General features: G+C 38.3%; 1 protein-coding gene across 2 annotated transcripts in view; it reads left to right on the forward strand.

Moving 5' to 3' along the window:
• The window catches only part of TTC29 (tetratricopeptide repeat domain 29), a 256,810-nt gene extending 233,918 nt beyond the window's left edge, over positions 1-22,892 (forward strand). For both annotated transcript variants that reach the window (XM_058666674.1, XM_058666675.1), the window contains 2 exons: positions 22,428-22,494; positions 22,744-22,892. In XM_058666674.1, the coding sequence (XP_058522657.1) occupies positions 22,428-22,494; positions 22,744-22,768 (92 nt within the window). In that variant the 3' untranslated portion in view covers positions 22,769-22,892. The remainder of the gene's footprint in view (positions 1-22,427; positions 22,495-22,743) is intronic.
• The last annotated feature ends 343 nt before the right edge of the window (positions 22,893-23,235 follow it).

Genomic DNA, 23,235 nt, shown 5'->3' on the forward strand with positions numbered 1-23,235 from the left:
TTATGCACTTGTCTTCTAGCTGACCTATTCTCAACTGTGTAATTGAGAGTTCCTTCCTGCACTGTAAGAGGAGATGAAGGGGCCACGTGGCTGTCTACTGGCTATGGCTGTATTTGCAACTGGATGGTGTGAAGAGTATTTCCACAGTCTCTTTTTTTTGGAAAACAAATTGTCCAAATATAAATAACTTTTCATATATATATATATTATACATATATGAAAAATTTTCATGTACAGATTTGGAAGCCTGGGCGTTCCTCCTGCTGCCTCCCCTCTTCCTATCACCTTCCTTATATTCTCAAATTATTACAATAACATATTCATTTGCATCGCAGTAACAAGCTCAACTTTCCAATATATAAAGGTGTCATGACACAAGTAGAGAAAGAGAAAAAATAAAATAACAAAGTGGAAATGAAGATGGAAATCCTAACATTACTCAGAAGTACAGATGCATGCCAATTGCAGCAGTCAATTCCCAATAAGCTAATCTCATTTATAGAGATTGCATCAACTTTTCCTAATCCTGCTAGAAACTCTTCCTTTATTCTCAATACCATCTCCCTAAACTGACAGTGAAACTTTGGGTAATCTATCAGAATATTTTTTGTGCAAAACTAGGTACCTAATTTTACTATTTATGTTAAAAGGCCATTCATGTTATCACTCTGAACTTCCTGGGTGTTGTGTCTGCTTAATAGGATTTCTAAAGCATGAGTATAATAAAATATGTAGATAACCTAACTAAATATTTAGCTTAAAGAAATCACAAACGTAAAAATATCACAGTTAAAATTGCTTAAAAATAAAATATCATAAAATAAAAATTAAAAATTAATAAAAAATAGCATTATTTCGGGTAAAATCAGAGTCTCGTTTTGTTTAAACATAAGAGTTGAACTGCCATAAATGATAACAGGTTGGGGCTGCAGCTAAACATCCATCTTAAGATCAAATGACCATTCTTACTGCAGCTCCCAGAGATAAAACAGTTCCTAAAATAGGATAGACTTAGCTGTGGCTCATCCTTGGGGCTCCCTTTGGACCTGTGGTACAGAACTCTAATTTTTACCTTAGTTATCCCTGGGATGGAGTAAAACCTGGAGCAAACTAAGAAAATATAGAAATTGGGCCTGGCACAATAGTGTAGTGGTTAAAATCCTCACCTTGCACACGCTGGGATCCCATATGGGCACTGGTTCTAAAGCCGGCAGCTCCACTTCCCATCCAGCTCCCTGCTTCTGGTCTGGGAAAGCAGTCGAGGACGGCCCAAAGCCTTGGAACCCTGTACCCACGTGGGAGACCCGGAAGAGCTCCTGGCCCCCTGCTTCAGATTGGCTCAGCTCCAGCCGTTGAGGCAGCTTGGAGAGTGAACCATCCGACGAAAGATTTCCCTCTCTGTCTCTCCTCCTCTGTATAACTGCCTTTCCAATAAAAATAAATAAATGTAAAAAAAAAAGAAAGTGTAGAAATTGTTCCCAATGGCACTGATGTGCCCACACCGTGCACATGGGGTCCACAATGCACAACTCCCTCACCACATACACCTATAAACCTGCCTCACAAGACTGTTTCTGTCTTAACTAAAATTCTCTGGAAAAGACTTATAAACTATTATTTCACTGTATTCTCATATTTGTAGAAATGTGAATCCAAACAAAAATCACATTATTTTAACTCCTTTAGGTATCCCCATAGAATGCTTCACAGTTGCAACTACCTAACATCCTAACGCTGAGCTGATCAGAAAATCCATGTGCAGATGTTTGGGATCTGTAATTTTTTAAAATTTCTCTGGTCTTAACACAACTCTCCACCTTTTTATTTGGAGAGTATTAATGAGATCTGCATGGTATTGTAGCCCTGGATGGTTCCAAAAAGCAAACACTGACTTGTTGCTCACTTCATGTAGTTGTGCCCTTTGATATCTCTCTTTTTTAAAGTTTGTAATAATGCTGTGACTACTGCTGTTCACAAATATTTTATTTATAAAAACCTATCCTCCCCTAGGGCTGGTACAGAGGATCTACAAGCTGAAGGCTAGTCTATAAATTCTACTCACTCTAGGAGACTGAGTTTCTGTCTCTAACATCAATCGGTGAGCTGGGAGTTTAGACAGTAAACTAGCTACGCTTCCCAGTTGCAATATAGAAAGCAAAGCATCTCTTTGCAAATAGCTTTTCCTGTTGTGTCGTTCTTTATACACAAGGAGAAATGCATTGTGAGATAACAGCGCCTTTTCTTTCAGTGTTAGCTCCAGAGCCCAAGACTACAGGCAAAAAAAGAAAAATATTTTTTTCAAACGCTATAGCCATTTCAAAACCTTTGAATAAATTTGAATAGTAAACATATTAGTTGGCTTTTCATGACTATTGTGGGAACAGCCGAGGCCAGTGAACGTTATAAAGAAATGTGCTTATGTTGCTCCCAGTTGTGGAGGTTCAAAGTCTTAGAGCAGGTGGCACCTCTTTATTTTAATGTCCAGTAGATGATGTTCCTGCTGATGGATCCTCTAACAGCACATGCTTTCACATGGGAAGAGACAACATGCTTTTCTGTCTACAGCTCTGCTTATGTCTGTGTGGTCTTTTACAGCGCCAGGAATAAAAAAAAAAAAAAAAAAAAAAAAAAACAAAACTGGGTCACTAATTCTGTCACCTCCCGAAGACCTAACTTACGAACACTGTAACTGAATTAACTTTCTACCTGAGTACCATTAATAATATAAGACTTTGGCCACTAAACTCTATGAGTTTGTGGATCCAAACATATTTAAACCATAGCAATTTACCCCTAAAACTCATATCCTTCCCATAGAAAACTGTACAGTCAAGTAACCTTATGTCATTTCAAACACTGAACAGTTCTTTGCTTTCCTCACACTGCTGTTGCCTGGCTATGCTGTGACACAGTTCATTGAGATTAGTATTGCAGTAGTCAATGCAGAGCGGGCAGAAAACCACACACTTTTCTATTAGAGAACCCAAGGTTTCTCAAGACTGAGTGATAGTGCATGTCAGCTACGATTTAGCAAACTTCCAACCCAAGGAACTTTATGGTTGGTCATACTCAATCATTAAGTAGTTCTAGTTAAATTTCAGCTATTTAAACTGCATAGTTGAAGAATTGTCAAACCTATAGTTCAGACTGAGGCTAAATAGCAAAACAAGAAAGAAAAAGCTTTCCTCCCTGCAACCATCCAAAAACCCACAAAGAATGTGGCCACGGCTAAGCAGTTTGAGGTTATTTCCTTCAAATCCCAGAGTTCTGTGCCTGTCCCAGTTCCTTGACTAGAAGTTTTCTACATATCTTCCAGCATTTCAGTTTTCCCTTCTATGTTCTGGAAGATTTGCTTCTTGCCGGCAGAGTTGAGTGATCTAAGCTTAGGGTTCCAGGTCCATTTTCTTCTGTCTTCATATTCTACTATAGCTTTGTCTATCAACCCCACCAATTCTAGATCCTTGTCTCACCCAGATCCCTTGTCTAACAGTCCCAACAATGAATAGCATAAGCTAAATCAAAACTGATACTAATACACAAACCAGGCATCTAGGTGTTGGTGTTCAGCATTATTTCATTATTTACTCTGAGTCTTGAGGGAGTGCTCACTGATAATGACAGTGACAGGATGTAACTCCCTTACTTTCCTCCGTTGTTATAATTTCACTCCTAAGACATAATCAGCTACAGTGACCACTCCCTCTCCTGGAGTACATACTCACAGATTCCTTTGGGAGTGCCATATAGCCCACTGTTCACTCATTCATCAAACCTAATTTGAATGCAAGCTATAAGCCAGATATTTTCTAGGGAATATGGAATCAATAAAACACAATCTTTGCCCTCCTAGAGCTCATAAGTAAGCAGATGTCAACATACTATGATCAGTGAGAGAAGCATATATATCATTTGTAGTACCCAGAAAGTCTGTCACCCCTCCTACTCTTAGAGATCATTAGGGGGACACCACCCTGTGTTGATGGAGTCATTCTCAGCCCACCTATATCCCATATGCAGGACTAGAATATGTAGGAAAAGGGACCTTGGGAAAATTTCAGGCCTTGACTTACAGAGATCACTTTTTATCCTGGAGGAACTATATGAGAGATCTCTAGCTCCTGTCTGCTTCTGCCTACCTATTTTTTCTTCTCTGTCTTTACCTCTCTCCTGCCTTTCTTCCTCTATTTCTCTTTCTTTGTTTCTCTCTCTCTCTCTCTCTTTCTCTCTCTCTCTCTCTCTCTCTCTCTCTCACACACACACACACACACACACACACACACACACACAGGAGATATCAAATAAAAGCCTGGCTCATTCAGACCAAAAATGAATTTCATGAAGATAGAATATTGCCTGGACAGACGTAGGAGTATTTCAGAGTATTTATATATATTCTTTCCTTTCCCTCCCCAACTCCCTCTCATTGACATTCTTCCTTAATGGTAAATTCAATGTGGTTGACTTAGGTTGGCTGGCATGTGCTTCTTGAGGTGATCACATGCTTCAAACATCTGTATTGCAAAACTGTATGCATTCCTAACTGTATCAGTTGTATATAGTTATGGGGCCCGGCGGCATGGCCTAGCGGCTAAAGTCCTCGCCTTGAACGCCAGGATACCATATGGGCGCTGGTTCTAATCCCAGCAGCTCCACTTCCCATCCAGCTCCCTGCTTGTGGCCTGGGAAAGCAGTTGAGGACGGCCCAAAGCCTTGGGATCCTGCACCCCCGCATGGAAGACCAGGAAGAGGTTCCAGGTTCCCGGCTTCAGATCGGCGCGCATTGGCCATTGTGGTCACTTGGGGAGTGAATCATCGGACGGAAGATCTTCCTCTCTGTCTCTCCTCCTCTCTGTATATCTGACTTTGTAATAACAAATAATAAAAAATAATTTAAAAATTGTAAAAAAAAACTGTATGCATTCCTTTGATCAAGTTCTTCATATGAGGGAAGCTCTCACTAGCCCAGTTTGTAGATATGTTCATGTGATCAACTGCAAAGTAGAAAGGATCCGTACTCTGCCACTAGAGCAATTTAGTAACCATGCTGGACTCCCCTTTGTGGGATACCCCAGATGGAATACTCTGGCACTTAAAGTGCTACACAAATTTTCAGACAGTAAGTAAGAAGTAAAATACCCAGCACAGAAAATCTACAACAATCCTCAATCTAGTTACGTTTATCCCTGCCTGGCACCTGAAGGAAACTGATAGACTGAGGACATGTGAGTGCAGTGGGACTAAATATTTCTTGAGTGCCATAAATCTACAGGGTGTCTTGCATACTTCTCTTCATTGTCTGTAAATCACAAAAGAGGAAAAACAGAGAAAAAGCAGCCTGGCCCCGTTGCCTGTTCACTTTTGAACGCTCAAAGCCATCCACCCCTAATTCAAACTGACACTGCTAATTTTGGCATTAAGAGTTTGAAATGAAAAAATCAATATCTGTTTTGAGGCTGAAAACAGTGACTATGCCTTTGGTAGAGCATGGCCAGGCATTTATCTTCAGTGATCGCTAAGTGAGGTAACAGAAGTTTTCTATTTAAGAGCATTTAAAAACACTTTATTCAGATGGAATCTGGCTGTATTGATGGACTTAATCACATGCTGCCTTCTCCCTACCTCCCAGGGCTAATCATAAGATATTTTTTGGAACATCTCTCATATGTTTTCTTTCTTTTTTTTTGAAAACTATATTCCTGGAAAGGTTTGCCACATGAGATTTAGACACTTTGCCGGGCCCTTGCTGCCAGGACGCAAGGTTTCATGCCCCCTGCTGACTCCCATGTGATGCCAGGCTAGAGGAGAGCTAATGCTTTTGCTAAAGGAAAGCTCTGTCTGGGAAATTTGCTTCCCATGGTGCTTTCTGCCCAGTTAACCTTCTATTTCTACTAAATTCTCTTCTGAAAAGATAAGGATAGCATTAAAACTTTTTTATATGTGAAGATACCTCTAAAGCTCAATGGGGAAAATAGAAATAAAAGACAAATTTATTGGGTATGAAAAAAAAGTTGAAAGTCATGCATAATATTTAACAACAATATTTTCTGTGAATTTTTGGAAGACTTATATATGGTTTGATATAATGTAATCTTTTATTCATTAGAAATGAAATCAACTGTTTGGGGAAGGATAAGAAGGGGAAGGACAGAGAAGAGAGAAAAGATGGAAACTTAGGGAGAGAAGAAGGAAGCAAGGAAGGTTCATTCACATTGATGTATGGAAACTGTTTTTCAACAATTTGAAGTATTTCTTTTACTTTTAATTAGTAGCTGTATTTCCCTACAAGCTCTTCCCCTTGAGCACTAAAGGGTTCAAGAAAACTGTTCTCATAGAATGAGAAGCATGAAAAGACACCTCTGTTACCCCCTAGAGTGTTCTGTAGAGTAGCCCCTGGCAGTACAGTTTTACCAAAATTTAAAAATCCTCAAAGTGTGCATGCACTCATAACCTGAGTGGCAAACTTTGGCCAGTCAGGAGCAACATGTCCACGTGTGCCCTTAAGCAAATGTTCTACCTCAGAACACTCACTGGAATTTCTAGCCCTCATAAAAGAAAAGATGACAAAATAGCCTTTATTTCTTGCCATTTTCCAAGATAGCTATGAAACATAATTTTTTTCACTAATAAAATAAGATGGACTACTAAATTTAAGTTGGATGCTCAAATACCCTAAGGATGGTTTGGAAAACAAAGGAATGGAGAAAGAAGGTTCATTGGGCAATGAAATAGTGGTGTACAGTGCCAGTTCCAGATTCAGATGCCCTAGGCGAAGGCCATGGCTCCACCATTTATCAGTTTTGAGTCAATGAGACTCTTTGATATTGTGAATATTCACTTGCAATATGGGAACAGTAAATATTGTCCCAATGAGTTAAAAGAATTGTGTGAACGCATTGATTCCCAGAATGCTATCAGTATTATTGAGGTCCCCTGGCTGAAGGAAATGTCTGTGTAACACAGTCTGATAAGGTATACAGAGCCATGCAGAAACACCTAGCTTAAGGGGCAGCAGCCCAGAAAAGATACCTTTGGGTTGTGATGAAAGTTGTGTAGGAACTCATCTGGTAATGGAGAGAGAATGGCTCATGCAAAATTTAGCATATTTAAGGACTTGAAGCTTAAACAGGTGGCTTTAACATGTTGGGAAAATGGAAGTTATCCAGAATGTCCAAATATTACTGATTGACAATGCAAAGGATGGGCTAGAGATAAAGAGAAACCAGAAGCTAGGAGCCCAGTCTAAAGACTTTGGCAATAATGCCAGGAATAAACTGCAGCCTGAATGGTGCAGTGTCCAAAGGCATGGAGAAAGGTAGATAAAGCAAGCAATGAGCTCTTCAGTTTTGACCATGGCATAAAAATACTTACACAGAGTTACCTGAAACTTCACACTCTGCACCTAATGTAATATTACATACTTGTGTGTGCTGGCAATAAAATGACCTCTTCATCAAAATGTCAAAGAACAGGATTCTTCTGTAGCCATCCAGAGTAAGCCTCACTCTACTGAGTGACTTGTCTGTGCCAGAAGCATCAATTCAGACCTCAAATCTAAAAACATGGGATGATTTCATATCTAACTTTAATTTCCTCTGATGAATGTAACATCTGAGATTTGAATATCCTTCAACAGAAATGAAGACCTTATATCCATCACGTTTCCTCACTCAAATATCTAGTCTTTCATCAAATATTATTTCTACCTAAACTAGATGCTAAGACAGTGGTGGGCAAAACAGACACAACCTAATTAGATTCTTAGTCTACTCAAGTTTTCCATTTTTCATGCTAATAGATTAGCCAATTCCTATAATTCCTTCAACATCCTTTTCAATAGTTTTCAGCTAAAGTGTGTTTCTATCTGTTGTAAACAAGGACATGTTTCTCCCAAGTCGGTGAGGTAGTTTGCAGCTGCCATCATTTTCCCTACTGCATCATTTTAGTGAGAGATGTATTGGATTATGGAGATAAAAGAGTGTAAACAATGGTTCCAGACAACAGAAGTTGATTCTGCATTGACTTAATAGAGTAAAGGGGGTCCAGGGCATCCTACGGGGCCTCATTCAAAAGCCCTAGGTCCTTCCATCTGTGGCTCATCCGCTGCCTCAGGCTCATTATTATAGGCCTCCAACTGACTGCTGGGTAAAGCATTTGGGAGGCTTTTTTATAGAATGTGGCACGTAACAGATATATTGTGCTTCTATTTATGTTTCTCTGGAGGAAAGTTAGTCTCAGGCATCCCTCACTACAAAGGCTACCTGGAAGGTGTAGTCCAGTAGTGCCCTCAAAAAGAGAAAATTAATGTGAGGTCTACCAGTAGGCTCCACCATAGCTCTCTCAATACAATCACAATGGGAAAGAAAGCAACATGCATACTCATATTTATTGACAGACTGGGGGAATTGCAACGAAGTCAGTTTCAAAAAAAAAAATCTAATGAGATACTAGAACCACTCACTCTCTACTCCAAATTAACAGCCTTGCCCTAGATGTTGTTAAAATTCACTTAATACATATTTACCAATTATTTATTTCATGCAAAATTCTGTGATAGAACAGAATGGAAAGGGAGTAGAGGATAGAGATATGGATGTGAAAATCAAGGATTTTACAACTATAATTTGGGGGGAAGTAGGATCCCACAGTCAAATAATCAGAAAGTAAGGTATAACATAATGTGTGCTACAAAGGACAGAGGAGAGTTACAGAAAGTCCATCAGACAGGAAGAGCATTTTCAGCTGGACTCACATGGAATGAGGTTATGGTAGAGGTGGTAGTTGCATAAATCCTTAAAGGGCACCTTGGTCATGTGCAGATCAACAGAGGAAATAGCATCATCAATGACATAAAGGCAGGAAAAAGAAAACCTGAGGTATGAATGAGGATTAGCAAAATGAATATTGCATTGAACTTATTAACCTAGGGAAATAGATGACAAAGCTTAATATGAATTGATATAATAAATGGGAACAATATCAGAAATATTACAAAGCTCTAGATGCTTTATTCTACAGCATGAATGCTGGAAAGATAATGTTGCAAAGACGCTACACTTATATTCCAGTACCTATCGTGTTCATACAACAGAACAGCCAAACAATTGCTGTACACGACTACTCTATGCAAAGTACAAGTTGAAAGATTGGTTTTCGGTGGATGATCTGTCATTCTCCAATAATGAAACTCTGTGTTGGATTAAATTTCCCCATTGTGTACAAATTTCCCTTTCTGAGTCTTCCCAGCATCTGGGGTTCTTTTGAAATTCTAACCAAAAAACTAGGGACAAGCAAGTTTGTTAAGATTGCCTGTGACGCTGTAACCCATACCAGAGTGCCAGTTTGAGTCACATCTGCTCTGCTTCAGATTCAGCCCCCTAGTTAGGCAACAGAAGATGATCTAAGAGTTTGGGTCCCTACCACCAATGTGGGTATTCCAGGAACTTGGCTTCTGGCTGTACCAGCCTGTGCCATTACGGTCATTTTGGGGGTGACCTAATAGATACGAGGGTCATTTCTCATCACTCTTCCTTTCAAAAAAATGAATATTCTTTTAAAATTAGTTTTCTGCACTTAAATATCATCATCCATAGCATTTAATAGACTTCTGTTTTTGTCGAATCCTAAAACATCTGCCTTACCCCCAATTTCTCTTATGCTCTTTATCTTATATTGCTAATGGACAGTTTATAGAACTTAATTAAATTAGATGCCAAAAAATAGCTTTTAAGTGCTACCAGAAATTTATGTTTATTTCCTTAAAGTATGAACATTGGAGGTTATATGTTTACATTTTTGAAACAAATTTCAAAACAAAAATCTATGGCTAAAATTGTGGTTTAAATTCTTAATTATCAATAATTCCAGTAATAGAAAAATCAAGAAAAAATGAAACCAATGACATAACAGAGAAATGTACAAAATAGAATGGACAATGAAGACCTTTCAAGGAGGTAACAGTTCAGGATGGAGCTAGCTAAAACAAGGGAGTGAACCTCAATAACATCTAAGAAATAGTCCAGACTGAAATATAAAAAAACTTGAAAACCTTACCTATGCACAAGGGTTTCTTTACAGTAGTATAATAATACAGTGATGCAAACTTAAACATTCAACAGAGCATTCAGTGTAGATTTTGGAAAATACACACAGGAAAAGTTATTCTGCTGTTACTAATGAACAAGACAATTAAAAAAGAATGATCAGGACAATCAGAAGAGATTATTAGCTTCTTACAACATGAGAGATGCTCTTATCATACAGCATAGTAATTATGCTGCTTGAAATTTGCCCAAATGAATTGAAAACCTGTGCTCATGTAAATACCTGCACACTGTTGTTTATACAAGCTATAATCATAACTACTAAAACTTGTAAACTATGAAGTTTTCTTAGGAGTTGAACCAATAAATAGTGGTAGATCCAGACAATGCTTTATCACTCAGCACTGAAAAAGAAATGAGGCAGCAAGCAATGAGAAAACAAAGGAAACTGAAATTCATTTTACTAAGTGAAAGAAGCCCAGCCTGAGAAGGCTACATACTGGATTATTCCAACTAAAGGACATTCCAGAAGAACCAAAATAATGGAAACAATAAAGTATTATCGGTTGCCAGGGGTTGTGGGAAGGAAAGGAGGCATAATTGAGAGAGCATAGTTTTTCAAATGGTGCAGCTAGTCTGTATAATGCTGTAATGGTAGGTCCATGTCCTTATATATTCATGAAAACCCTACATGTAAACAGTAAACCTTAATGTAAACAGTAGACCTTGCGTGACAACAGTGCACGAGAGTTTACCAATGTAACAATGTCCATTGTTACATATATCCTATGTCCATGGCATCTGGGGAAGTAGGGGCTATGTGGGAATTCTCCATATAGTTCCAACTCAATGTTTCTTTGTTCCTAAACTCTAAATTCATACATAACTGTGTACCCACATAGTTTTATAATGCACACGTTGAGTGTTGAAGATACATGTTCTAACACAGAAATTCTCTGTTTTTCAAACTTTTGATTCACAAATCTCACTATTAAAGAACTTGACTCCAATTACAGAAAACCCAGCAGGCTATTTTTTCTATAGATGAGTACTTAAATATATCATATTGAAGTCAGTATTGGTTCTGAAACACTGTTCAACCAATGAAATTGTTTTAAGCAGTTGTATATTAACATTTCTTTTCTGAAAATATCTCACATACTGCTATAAGCTATACCCCAGCTCTTATCCTACAAATTTGTTTTCACTTGGTACACACTCAATTGTTGAATATATTGCAAATAAATAGATATTACCATTTGTGTACAGCATAGTATATATTGAACATAAACCATATCTAGTACTGAAGCAGTTTAAACTTTGTGAGATTCTGATAGTGGAGTAGAGTGAGTGTCTCATTCATTGTCATACAAGTTAAAATGTAGAATGTTTAGCCAAAGGAGTGTTCACTGGGTGCTGGGTTTGCTCCTTGAGGTCTGCTAAACATACGTCCTAATGGCCCAAAACCAGACTAAGTGGCATTTCAGGAGTCTTTGTGTATTATTTTTATTTCTCATTGTCCTCACCTTCTCTGAAAAGAATGACTGATAGCTTTTTCTTGTGATAAGTTAGCTTTTAAGAGCGTTGTTTTATCTATTTTTTATGACTAACCTTACACTTGTTAAGTGTAATTTTTGCTATATGTAACAAAGAAATTGTGATATGATGCCCCATGAATTAACAAGAATAGCTGAAGCAAAGACAAGAAATCTTTTTAAAACGAATGTTCACATTAAATACCTTGGATAGGTAGGCCTTCTGGGGATTTTTCTTTAATATAACAAAAGTGAACCAATTCTGTTTTCAGAAATAGTTTCTTTCAGGTTTATACTGAGCTTGTCTAATGCCATATTACATAAGTAAGGGCTTAGTCTGAACATTAGTATTTTACATTTGGAGTCTTACTAAATCCTTTTTTGATCAATCTGATATCGCCCAGATCTACATTGATTTCTTCTACACTTGTTTATGGTATTTATTTTGATATATCTAGGCTTAAAGGCCAAATTAACAAGTGTAACCAATTTTCTCAGTGATAAGGAAAAGTCCTTTAGTAGCCTTAGACACATTCTATCTGGGGATAAAAGAAGAAAAAAACTTAAGTAAAGATGTTGTAATAAATGGATCGATTTATTCAATCAGTGGGCATAAAAACATTAGCCCTGGGAAAGCACTTTCCTCTAAGAGCTTTAGCTCCAGAGTTTCACTTTTGCGGCATCAAACAATTTGCATTTTTAGAGAAATTTCATGTCTGCAGTGAGCTCCAATGAAAACATGAATAAATTGCTTTCTTTTCCTCTTTTTCTGGCATTATGAAGCCTGAATCCATTGGGGTGCAGTCAAAGTATAATGAAATAAAGGCAACAACTTGGATGTTGGAAACCCTGAATTAGATTTCTCACCAGTCTGAGCTCAGTTGTCACACCCTACATGTCAGACTAGTGGTGGGCAGGGAGATTCCTTGAGCACATAGCTATTTTTTTTTAACTGCTGCATTAGTAAAGATCTCTAAAACACAAGAAATTAAGTAGACAACCGATGATTAAGAACTAAATAGGCTTGACACCGTCATTCTTGCCACAACTCAAATAAATCCACCATTTCAAGCCTAACACAGTATGCTTGTCTGAGAGGCCTTCTTGTTTCTCCCCTCTCTTCTTCTGAATTCAAGTTAAGAAGCTCTTGAGCATATCTTCACTTGGAGCCAGCCTGGGTTTGAATCTGTGATGAGAACCAATGTGCAGCTCTGCGATGGTGAGCAGGTCAATCTCTCCAGCCATTGGCTTCCTCCTGTTGCAAACAGGAGTAATACCTAGAGCCTCAGGTAGTTGGGAAGTGATAACCGCCTCATTCCCTAGTACAAAACAAGTGCTCAATCTTTGGAAACAAAATTTTTTATTTGTGATCTGAAGGTTGCAGCTGAATGAAAGAGGAGAACCACTCTATCTCCTTTCCTGAGCATGCTCTTTTGCTCCTAACTTAAGCAATTCACTATAAGTAAGAGTAAGATTATAGAACACAACTGTTCTCACATTTTTGTAAGCTAATGAATTACCGTGAGATTCTGTTCAAATGTGGGTTTTGATTTACTGGGACTGAAGGGAGTCTGAAACACTGCAGTTGTAACATGCCTCAGTTGTGATCTCAGGCCGCTGGTCTGGGACCACACTTGAGCAAATACACTAGTCATTTGGAAAATTATATTTATTTAGAACTTTATTTCCTCATTGTCACTATTTTAAATAGATCAATTTCTTTCTTTTCACATGCAGTAGCTCAAGGGAAAATATAAAACAAATTGTAAAAACAAAAGCAATGAGGAGCATGTGTTTTTTCCTTTATTACAGTCTACCTTCAAGGAATCTTAGATGATCTAACATAAAATAATCTTATAAAACATCCTTTCATTTCTCCCCCTTCCAGCACCTGTACTCTTGTTGTCATACCCTTTTATTTTACATATGCAACCTAGAGTTGCTTAAGGATGGTATCACATTCTGAAAAAAAAAAGTATATTTAGCCTATCAGGTAAATATGTAAACACTGAATTTTATGTATCCAAACTAAGAGAGCTCATACCAGACTACCATCATACTACCATCATAGGTAGTCCATTGTTGACCAAAATGTGGCTATCCAATGCACATATTTTAAAAATCCCATATTCTCTTATTACTTCTTTGTTTAAAGAATGAAATGTCTTAAATTCAAAATAAACTATGCTATCTTTATGATCTCCTCGCCACATATTTCGGGATCCTCTGATGTCATTTTGTTTCTGAGGACTTGATCATTTCTTGTGAAGCATGTCAGCTGCTGCTGAATAGTTCCACCAATCTGCCAAGTCTTTGCTCTTGCCTCCCTTCTGGACACAGAGAATTATAGGTGTGATGGGGACTTTTGTTCTTGCTCTTTTTCTTTTAGTACTATATGGTTGTTATATGCTGGAGTTAGTTGACCCTGTTCCATCTGAGTTTATCTATTAAAAATATTTTTCACCAAAAATATCATTAGGAAAAAAAGAAGCACCAATTCGTGTGACCTCCATCTTTTACTGAAACTCTACTTCCTTTCTGAGATTTCACTTACCCACAGTCAAAACTGCAGTTGGAAAATATTAAGTAGAAATCTCTAGAAATGGGCAGTTCATAAATTTTACATCAAAATCTTGCACTTTCCCACTCTACTTCACACAAAATCATCCCTTTATCCAGCATAGCCATGTATGCTACCCATCCATTAGCCTAAAAATTGAATTAAGATGTTTATTTTAGTGTAAAAAAATTAAAATTCATGCTTGATTTTTTGAGACTATACATTTTCCTTGAAGGGTTTTTTTAAAAAACATTTATTTTATTTTCATTGGAAAGTCAGGAAAGTCATATATAAAGAGAAAGAAAGACAGACAGAAACCCTCTGATGATTCACTCCCCAAATGACCTCAAAGGCTGGAGCTGCACCAATCCGAAGCCAGGAACTGGGAGCCTCTTCTGGGTCTCCTACGTGCGTACAGGCTCCCAAGGCTTTGGGCTATCCTCGACTGCTTTCCCAGACCGCAAGCAGGGACATGGATGAGAAGCAGGGCCTCCGGGATTAGATCTGGCACCCATATGGGATCTTGGTGCATGCAAGGTGAGGACTTTAGCTGCTAGGCTATCACACCAGGCCTGATGAATTTTTTTTCCAAGATTTTTAAATTTGTTTGAAAGACAGAGTTGAGAAATCTTCCATGTGCTGTTTCACTCCCCAGTTAACCATAGTGACATAGGTACGTGAAGCCAAACTCAGGAGCCTGGAAGTCTAGTGCAGATTTCCCATGTGTGTTACAGGGCCCCGAGTACAAAGGCATATTAGCTGGAAGACGGATCCAATTAGGACTGTCACTCATATGAGATGCCCACATCACAGGCAATGGCTTAACCTACTGTGCTACAGCACTGACCTTTTCCATGAAGCATTTGAAGTCCTTTCCCGTTAGTAGAGTTTAGTAATACTAGCCAGATTCAGGCATCCACTGGGGGTCCTTGGATTTTTCTACAGGCGTCTGGCTCATATTTGTTCATATTTTAACTTTTTAAATTTTCAGTGATCTCTATTACTTTTGCCTTCTATTTTCTTTAAGGTTTATTTAATTTTTTATTGCAAAGTCAGATACACGGAGAGGATAGATAGAAAGATCTTCCGACTGGTGATTCACTCCTCAAGCGACCACCACGGCCAGGGCTGAGCTGATCCAAATCCAGGAGCCAGGAGCCTCCTCAGGGTCTCCCATGTGGGTGCAGGGTCCCAATTCTTTGGACTGTCCTCAACTGCGTTCCCAGGCCACAAGCAGGGACATGGATGGGAAGCAGGGCCGCCAGGATTAGAACCGGTGCCCATATGGGATCTTGGTGCATACAAGGTGAGGACTTTTGCTGCTAGGCCACCACGGCAGGCCCTGCCTTTCAATTTTAATATCTTTGTCATCTTAACTACTGGGTCAGTTGTGGGTCCATTTTGATTGATTTCTTCTTCTTTATTCTTTCTTTGCAATTTTTATTAGATGCCAAATATTGCGAATTTTACCTTATTAATTTTTGTGCTGCACAGTTTTGTATTTCCATAACTACTTTTGAGCTTGGTTTTGAGATACAGTAATATTTTCATTATGCTTTCACTATTTTTAATGGAAATCAGAGCTTAGTTTAGGCTATTCCTCACCTCCTCTAAGACTTGACCCTTTAATCTAAGTCCTGTGAATTATGAAGTTTTCTGGTATGCCTGGTGATAACAGGTGGAACTCTTGGCCTTCTGTGGACGCTGTGTGTTGCTCATTCAAGACATTGGGGCATTTCCTTTCCCTGGGCTCAGGTAGTTTCCTTGCCTTTATGCTCTGATCTGCACGTGGCCCTATAGAGCTACAGGATTCTCGCTATCTGGCTCTCCGCTCTCTGACCCACTTTGTCTCAGCTCAGCCTGCCTGGGCTGCTGTATTACCCATGCAATTTACCATTGACTAGGTGGTCTAAGTAAGACATTTATTTCTCACAGTTTTAGGGATTAGGAAGTCTGAGATCAGAGTACTAACATGGTCAAGGTCTTTCAGTTGGCAGATGAATTCCTTCTTTTTTTTTTTTTTTTTTAAATTATTTATTATTTAACTTCAGTAATTACATTGTATTATGTGACACAGTTACATAGATACTTGGGTTCTCCCCACCCCTCCCCAAACCCTCCCACCATGGTGGATTCCTCCACCTTATTGCATAACCACAGCTCAAGTTCAGTTGAATTCCTTCTTGTATCTTCACATGGAAGAGAGGAATCATTTACTTTGAGAACTCCATGGAGTAACCAGTTTCATTGGAGATTAGGCTTCAATATTTGAGTTTGGGCAAAGGGAACAAAACATTCACTCTACAATAACACTAGCTGTAAACCCTGCTTGCTTTGGTCTCCCTAGAAGCTCCATTTCCTCATTGCAGAGATGACCAAGTTCCTCCTGGGTTCTCTTCTTTTTATTTGACATTATTTAAAATTTAATAACTTTCTCAATAGATAAGTAAATGCTTAAACTTAAATTCACTTCTTTGTTTAAAAAAATTGAAATGTGGGGCCCGGCAGTTTGGCCTAGTGGCTTAAGTCCTCGCCTTAAATGCGCCGGGATCCCATATGGGCGCCAGTTCTAATCCCAGCAGCTCCACTTCCCATCCAGCTCCCTGCTTGTGGCCTGGGAAAGCAGTTGAGGACGGCCCAATGCATTGGGACCCTGCACCCGCGTGGGAGACCCGGAAGAGGTTCCAGGTTCCCGGCTTCGGATCGGCGCAGCAGCGGCCATTGCAGTCACTTGAGGAGTGGATCAGACGGAAGATCTTCCTTTCTGTATATCTGACTTTGTAATAAAAATAAATAAATCTTAAAAAAAAATTGAAATGCAACAGTGGCATTATTTTTAAAGAAATGTCAAACATTTTTGTAGACATGTTAAGTACAGAGTTTTAAACAAAATTTTAGATTACTAGTGTAATTGAAATTTGTTATAGACTGTAGATAAAACATGGGCTTTAAAAGACAATGTGCATTTTGCCTATATTATTCTTTATTCCTAAATTAAATAATACCATGAACAAAATTTAGGATGAATCCTGTTACTATTATCGTAAATATGCCCTTCTGCATTACCTTCTTTATTTTTTATGTTATGACATAATTCCATAGGTTCTGGAATTTTCCTTTCACTCTCCCCAAAACTCCCTTTTCCCCCCACTGATTTCCCCTATATTATTATAATAGTATAGTCCTTCATAAGCAGTCATAACTTAATCATTAAGCTATCTGAATGTATCCTGACATTGCGGGTACGGACAATGGCAGACAGTCCAGCATCCTATTGTTAAGATGTATTTAACAGTTTCATTTGGAGTCGGTCTTTGGATTGGAAGTAGAGATGCATACTGCATTGTATGTTCACATATGGATATGATAGTCTCTATTATACAGTTACTATACATTCCCTTAAATGAGAAGACATACAAAAAAAAAGAAGAAATTTATAAATTTATAGCACCATGAAGTTAAGTTCCATGCAACTGGATGACCAATGAATCAATGAAGAAATGATAAAACAAAAACCTTCCTGGAGAAAATGATGCTACTGTATGACCTATGAGTCAGTGAAGAATTCAGTAAGAGAAAAAAGCTCTTTTGAAGAGAGAGACATGTGGTAACTAACCTTTTGGGATTGGCTCATTTCCCTTAGCATAATGGTTTCCAGTTGGGTCCATTTGGCCACAAAGAACTGCATTTCGGTTTTGTTTTGTTTTTTTTTTTTAATAGCTGAGTAATGCTATTGGGACAATTGGTTGATAGACTGCAGAAACAAGAAGTTAGACCTACATCTTTCAGCATACACAAAGATCAAATCTAAATGGATAAAAGACCTAAACCTACATCCAGAAACCTTCAAACTTTTGGAAGAAAATGCTGGAAGCACCCTGCAAGATTTAGGTGTAGGCCCCAACTTCCTAAAAAAAAAAAACATCAAAAGCAATAGCAATCAAGACTAAAATAAACAAATGGGACTACACCAAACTAAGAAGCTTCTGTACAGCAAGGAAAACAATCAACAAAGTAAAAAAGCAACCCACCGAATGGGAGAAGATCTTTGCGCACTTCATAGGTGATAGAGGGCTAATCTCCAGAATATACAAAGAACTCCAGAACAACCAAAACACCAAAACAAACAAACCACTCAAGAAATGGGCACAGGAAATGGGCAGACACTTCACAAAGGAACAGAACATTTGGAAAGAGAATTATTACATACCAGAAATGAATTAGAGCTCATGTGAGTTTCCTGCACTGAGAGTCCATTTTAAAAATTTCTTTTGCCTTAAAAAGTTTGTATTTCTATTATTGCACTCATCATCTATAGACTTACTACATTATTATTTCAATTTTAGTATGCAGAACAGATTAATTTTTCATAACAAAAATTAGAAAGGGATTGCCAGAAAAACTGATCTTTTGACAGACTAAATTAATTATATGGTTCCAAGCTTTGATTCAAGAAATTGTTCACAAAACTTTACAATGAAAAGGGCTATTAATGACAAGCCAATGTTAACAGAAGAAGAAATGAAGAATGTAAGGAAGGGGGAACTGCAAAGAAAGAAGGGAAGAAATGGAGGCAAAAGAGGGGATAGAAAAAAAGAAAAAATCAAGACAAAATAATATGCCTACAGCAAATATGTAGGCATTTAAATAATTTTCACATCCTGAACTTTGGCCAAATTATGGCACTTGGATATTGTGGTTATTTTATGCTGTTTTCTACACACACAAGATCAAGTGTCTCACATTCTCAGCTGTGTGTTACAGGAGACTGACTTTAGCCCATAGCTCAGGCTTACTTGCCTTCTGGCTGTCAGTTTTATACCTAAGGTGGAAGGGGCCACCTGAGCAAAGGGAGTAAGCAGACTGGGGACCAGGAAGACAAAGAGGTCAGAATGTTGTTCCTGGGCCCCAGGCTTCATCTCAGTTCTGACAGCTGTGCTACTCTGCAATGTGCTGCTTCTAGATCTTACTGGATACTCCCTTTTCTTGGTCAGGCTGCAATGGCACCATCCCCTAACTATTACACCTCAGCCCAAAGATGGAAAATGGCACCTCTCTTCTATTAATCATTTCTGGGTGCCTCCGCATCCCTCAATTGTTCTTTAACCGGAAAAGCTCAAATCAAGCAACACGAGAAATCCTAGGAAATCTCAGTTTCAGGAAAGCTCGCCTGATTAGAGAACAGTGCTTTGTGTCAGGATGACAACCTGTGCTCTGTTCTCTGAGCAGCCGTTTGCCACACCATCAGTTATAAGAAAGACGGTGCCAAAGGTTGCCCATGAGCCTGTGTCAACTGAGATAGCTGCAAAATCACTGCATTTCCAATGAAATTTTTATGTTGTGTCAAGTAATAAAGGCATAACTGTCAATATAATTTTCAAAGAGGAATCGTTGCTACTTATTTTGGGCTAATTCATAATAAAATGGGAAAAGGCCATGCTTATGTGAATGTGCTTTGTATTGGTAACGGGACTCAGGTTTTATGAAAATACTTATCACATCAAACTACACAACCACTGCTTGACGAATTAACAGTTAAACATTCTCATTTATTTATTGGAAGGTACTTTCTGATTATTAAGTGTGAATGGCAAATTGTTGATTTACATATTTGTTCCTTCAAAACAAATCTCTGTTCTCTTGTACAAGCAGCCTGGGAAAACCGTATCAGAGCATGCCATCGGAGCGAAGTTTCCATCTGCAGCACCAGTGTTATCTGACTGAAATCTGTGATGAGGAAAGAAGTGATTTCTGTTTTTCCTTTTTCAGAAGTCAGCTTCTGAGACATTGCAATTAGTGAGGGAAAAAAACTGCCATTTCTACTAAAATTGAATCTATGACTTGAAGCAGAATATGCTGAAATACAAAAGCAAAATATCCTCTCATCATCAGTAGTGGCGAAGTGCTAAGATCACCCATAAGCATTTTTTATATGTAGTAGTTACTCTGAATCAGTTTCATAAAACATAATCAGAGTTTTATTTTTTAGCAAACCTTTTGAGTCATTTTGATAAGGTCAACAGAAAGCACGGTCTTTTAACATTAGGTGATCAACTTTTTGACGCTGGCAGGACCAGCATAGCTAATGGAATAATAGCCTGCAGGGTCCAGCTAAATATGATATACGAATGTAATCAACCTCTGTGATGACTATTCAAAAGTAATCCCTTTAGCTTTGAACCACAACCTATATTTCAACAAGGCAAAAACCGTATGGAGAAATTCTCCACAGACCACACTGATACAATGCAGCCTTCGCATTCTGCTCTGTGTGTTGGCTGCTTATAGTGAGTTTTAAATTTAAGGTAATGACCACTGTATATTCATGTGAGCATGCACCAATACTTTTGATTTGTTGTGAAAAGGTTGAATCCATTACCAGGGGTCTAGTCTATAAACTCTGACACATCCTTTATGAATGAGTTATTATTTACCCTTTTCTAAAACAAAGCCACTAAAAATGTTTTGCACACCAAAACTTAATTCAGTCACCTTTCCAGTCAGCAAACTCCTAGGTAGTATCTCCTTCATTTTAATTCATACTCTTCTACAGACATTCAAAAACACTTATTTACATATAATGCTGCATTATATACCATTGCGTTCAAGTAAAAGTAGAAGACAGATTTGTGGCAGTTCAGCATTTTCTAGCTTATTCCAGTTCTTGAATGCAATGAGCCAGCTGATGAGGCAAACAGGATCCTATGTTGCCTACTGGAGAGAATCTGCTACATGAGAATGTCTTGACCATTCCTGTCAGAGAAGTATCAGTTGCTGGCCATGTTAGACTCTAGAAGCAGATACCACATGTCAGCTTTTCTTTGGTACTGGATTCTCTTGCTGCAATGGTGTCAATTGCACTCTTCCAGCTTTCTCGACGTCCTATAGATCAAACACCTGCCCCTTCCCAATGTTTTTGTTTTCTCTACAAAATTAGGAAATAAACCAGCAGCTAAGAATAAAGATTCCTTTGAAAGTTCGAGGTTTGAGATAAAATAAGAACTAGATAAATAATTATCTAGGAGAGTGGAAGAATGAATGGACAAGGAATGCTTAACAGGATGACCTTGAAGCAATAAGGGTACACCTAGTGTATGTGGCCATGAAATTGGAAGGAGGACTTCTCAACTGCATTACACTAGACACAGGCAGACTGTTGAATTTAACTAACCAGGGTTACATTTTTTTGTCAAGTGAACATGAAAAGTAGAAAAAAGGCAAAGAAGTCAAAGCTATTTGCAAGAGAGTGAGTAATTATAGAATTTAAGTTCTATGAAGCAGAAGTTTGGGACATCAAAAAAAGAAGGAATAAAAAAGAAATGGTGGGCCCAGCACGGTGGCCTAGCAGCTAAAGTCCTCACCTTGAACGCACTGGGATCCCATATGGGCGCCGATTCTAATCCCGGTAGCTCCAATTCCCATCCAGCTCCCTACCTGTGGCCTGGGAAAGCAGCTGAGGACGGCCCAAAGTCTTGGGACACTGCACCCGCGTGGGAGACCTGAAGGAAGCTCCTGGCTCCTGGCTTCAGATGGGCACAGCACCAGCCATTACAGTCACTTGAGAAGTGACTAATTGGATGGAAGATCTTCCAAAATTTCAAAGGATACAGTGTAAATGATACAGAAGTCATAGTGTATGGGAGCCAGAAATATATAGAACCTATGACAAACAGAATTCAAGAAATTATAAGGGTAGGCTTGAAATCTAAGGCTTTTATTAATAGGAGATACCAAGCATCTTGCTGGTCTCAGTGAATTCAAGTAAAAGTGAAACTTTGGGAACTTATCTAGCAGTGAATGTGCCAATTAAGGAACCCACGAAAAAGGTGTCTGGGTTTGGAGTCCAGTCTTACTCCCAATTCCAGCTTCTGCTAATTAGCACCCTTGGAGGGAGAATGAGATGGCCTTGGGTCCATGCATGCGTGTGAAAAACCTGGTTCCTGACATGCCCAGCCTTAGTCATTTGAGGGTATTTCTACAGTGAACCATGAGCCATGAGACAGGAGCTTACTTTGTCTCCCCACTCAACAAATAAAAGGTAAAAGTTCAGAAATGAAAGTACCGAATTAACATCTGTTTAGATATGTAAGCTTCGTGCATTTGAATTCATTACATTGTTTACATTGCTCTGTAAACAAACTTTCCTTCTGAGTGTTGAGTATGTCATCTTGTCTCCCAAAGCCATGAGGTTAGATAGGATTTACAGAGAGAAGGACACTTCCTGAAATGGAAGTCTGTCTGTAACCTGTGCCTACAAGAAATCATTAAATTTCAATATCTTTTTTTCTTTAGGAGAGTCTAGAAGATCCACAGATGCAAGTGAAATTCGAAACCCAGGATATCTGGAGGAATTTAGCAGGTATTTTCTACTGATGACTACTTTGTGCAGGATACTGAATGTAATCTCAGTCTCCAACCACAAGAAGCACAATTTGATTCAGCACTTGATAGGTTAACACCAAAACACTGATGTTTCTAAAAAAAATCGTAATTTCTTTTTAAACCCCACACAGATTTAAATCTTTTAAATCTTAAAGCTTTATCTAAAGTGTTGCTTTTATTTTTTAGCACAGTGTAAAAGTTAATTCCACATTTTTTTTAATTTCAGGTTTCTAGATAATGGAAAAGATTGAAATGTAAATGAAGCAACTTTTGACTCAACATCAAAGCAAGAAGAAACTTATGTCATCCTTCACTTTGATTCCTGTAATATGAATGTGTCACAAATAACACAGCTACAATAAAATTGACTGACTTGCTTTACAGTTTGCTAAAAAGCTAGACTAAAATATCAAAGTGTCTGAAAATGCAATCGACCCTACATTCATTGTCCAAAATCACCCTTAAACTACACATTCTTCCTATTCAGTATTCCACAAGAAGTAATATTGTCATCAAGTCAAGATACAATTATTTCTAGTGAGAAAACAATTACAAACTTAAGGAAATCTCCCATGTTGAATAAATAGAGGGTAATATATTGTAAAACTTTAGAGAAAGCATTGCAACATAGATGAAAAGGTAGTTCAGGTAAGTATCATTCAAAAATGTTTACTTTTCCTACATAAAAGTACATTCTGTGACAGTTTTAGTAGAAACT

Source organism: Ochotona princeps, chromosome 7 (assembly GCF_030435755.1).
Source record: "Ochotona princeps isolate mOchPri1 chromosome 7, mOchPri1.hap1, whole genome shotgun sequence".
In the NCBI taxonomy this organism is placed as follows: domain Eukaryota; kingdom Metazoa; phylum Chordata; class Mammalia; order Lagomorpha; family Ochotonidae; genus Ochotona; species Ochotona princeps.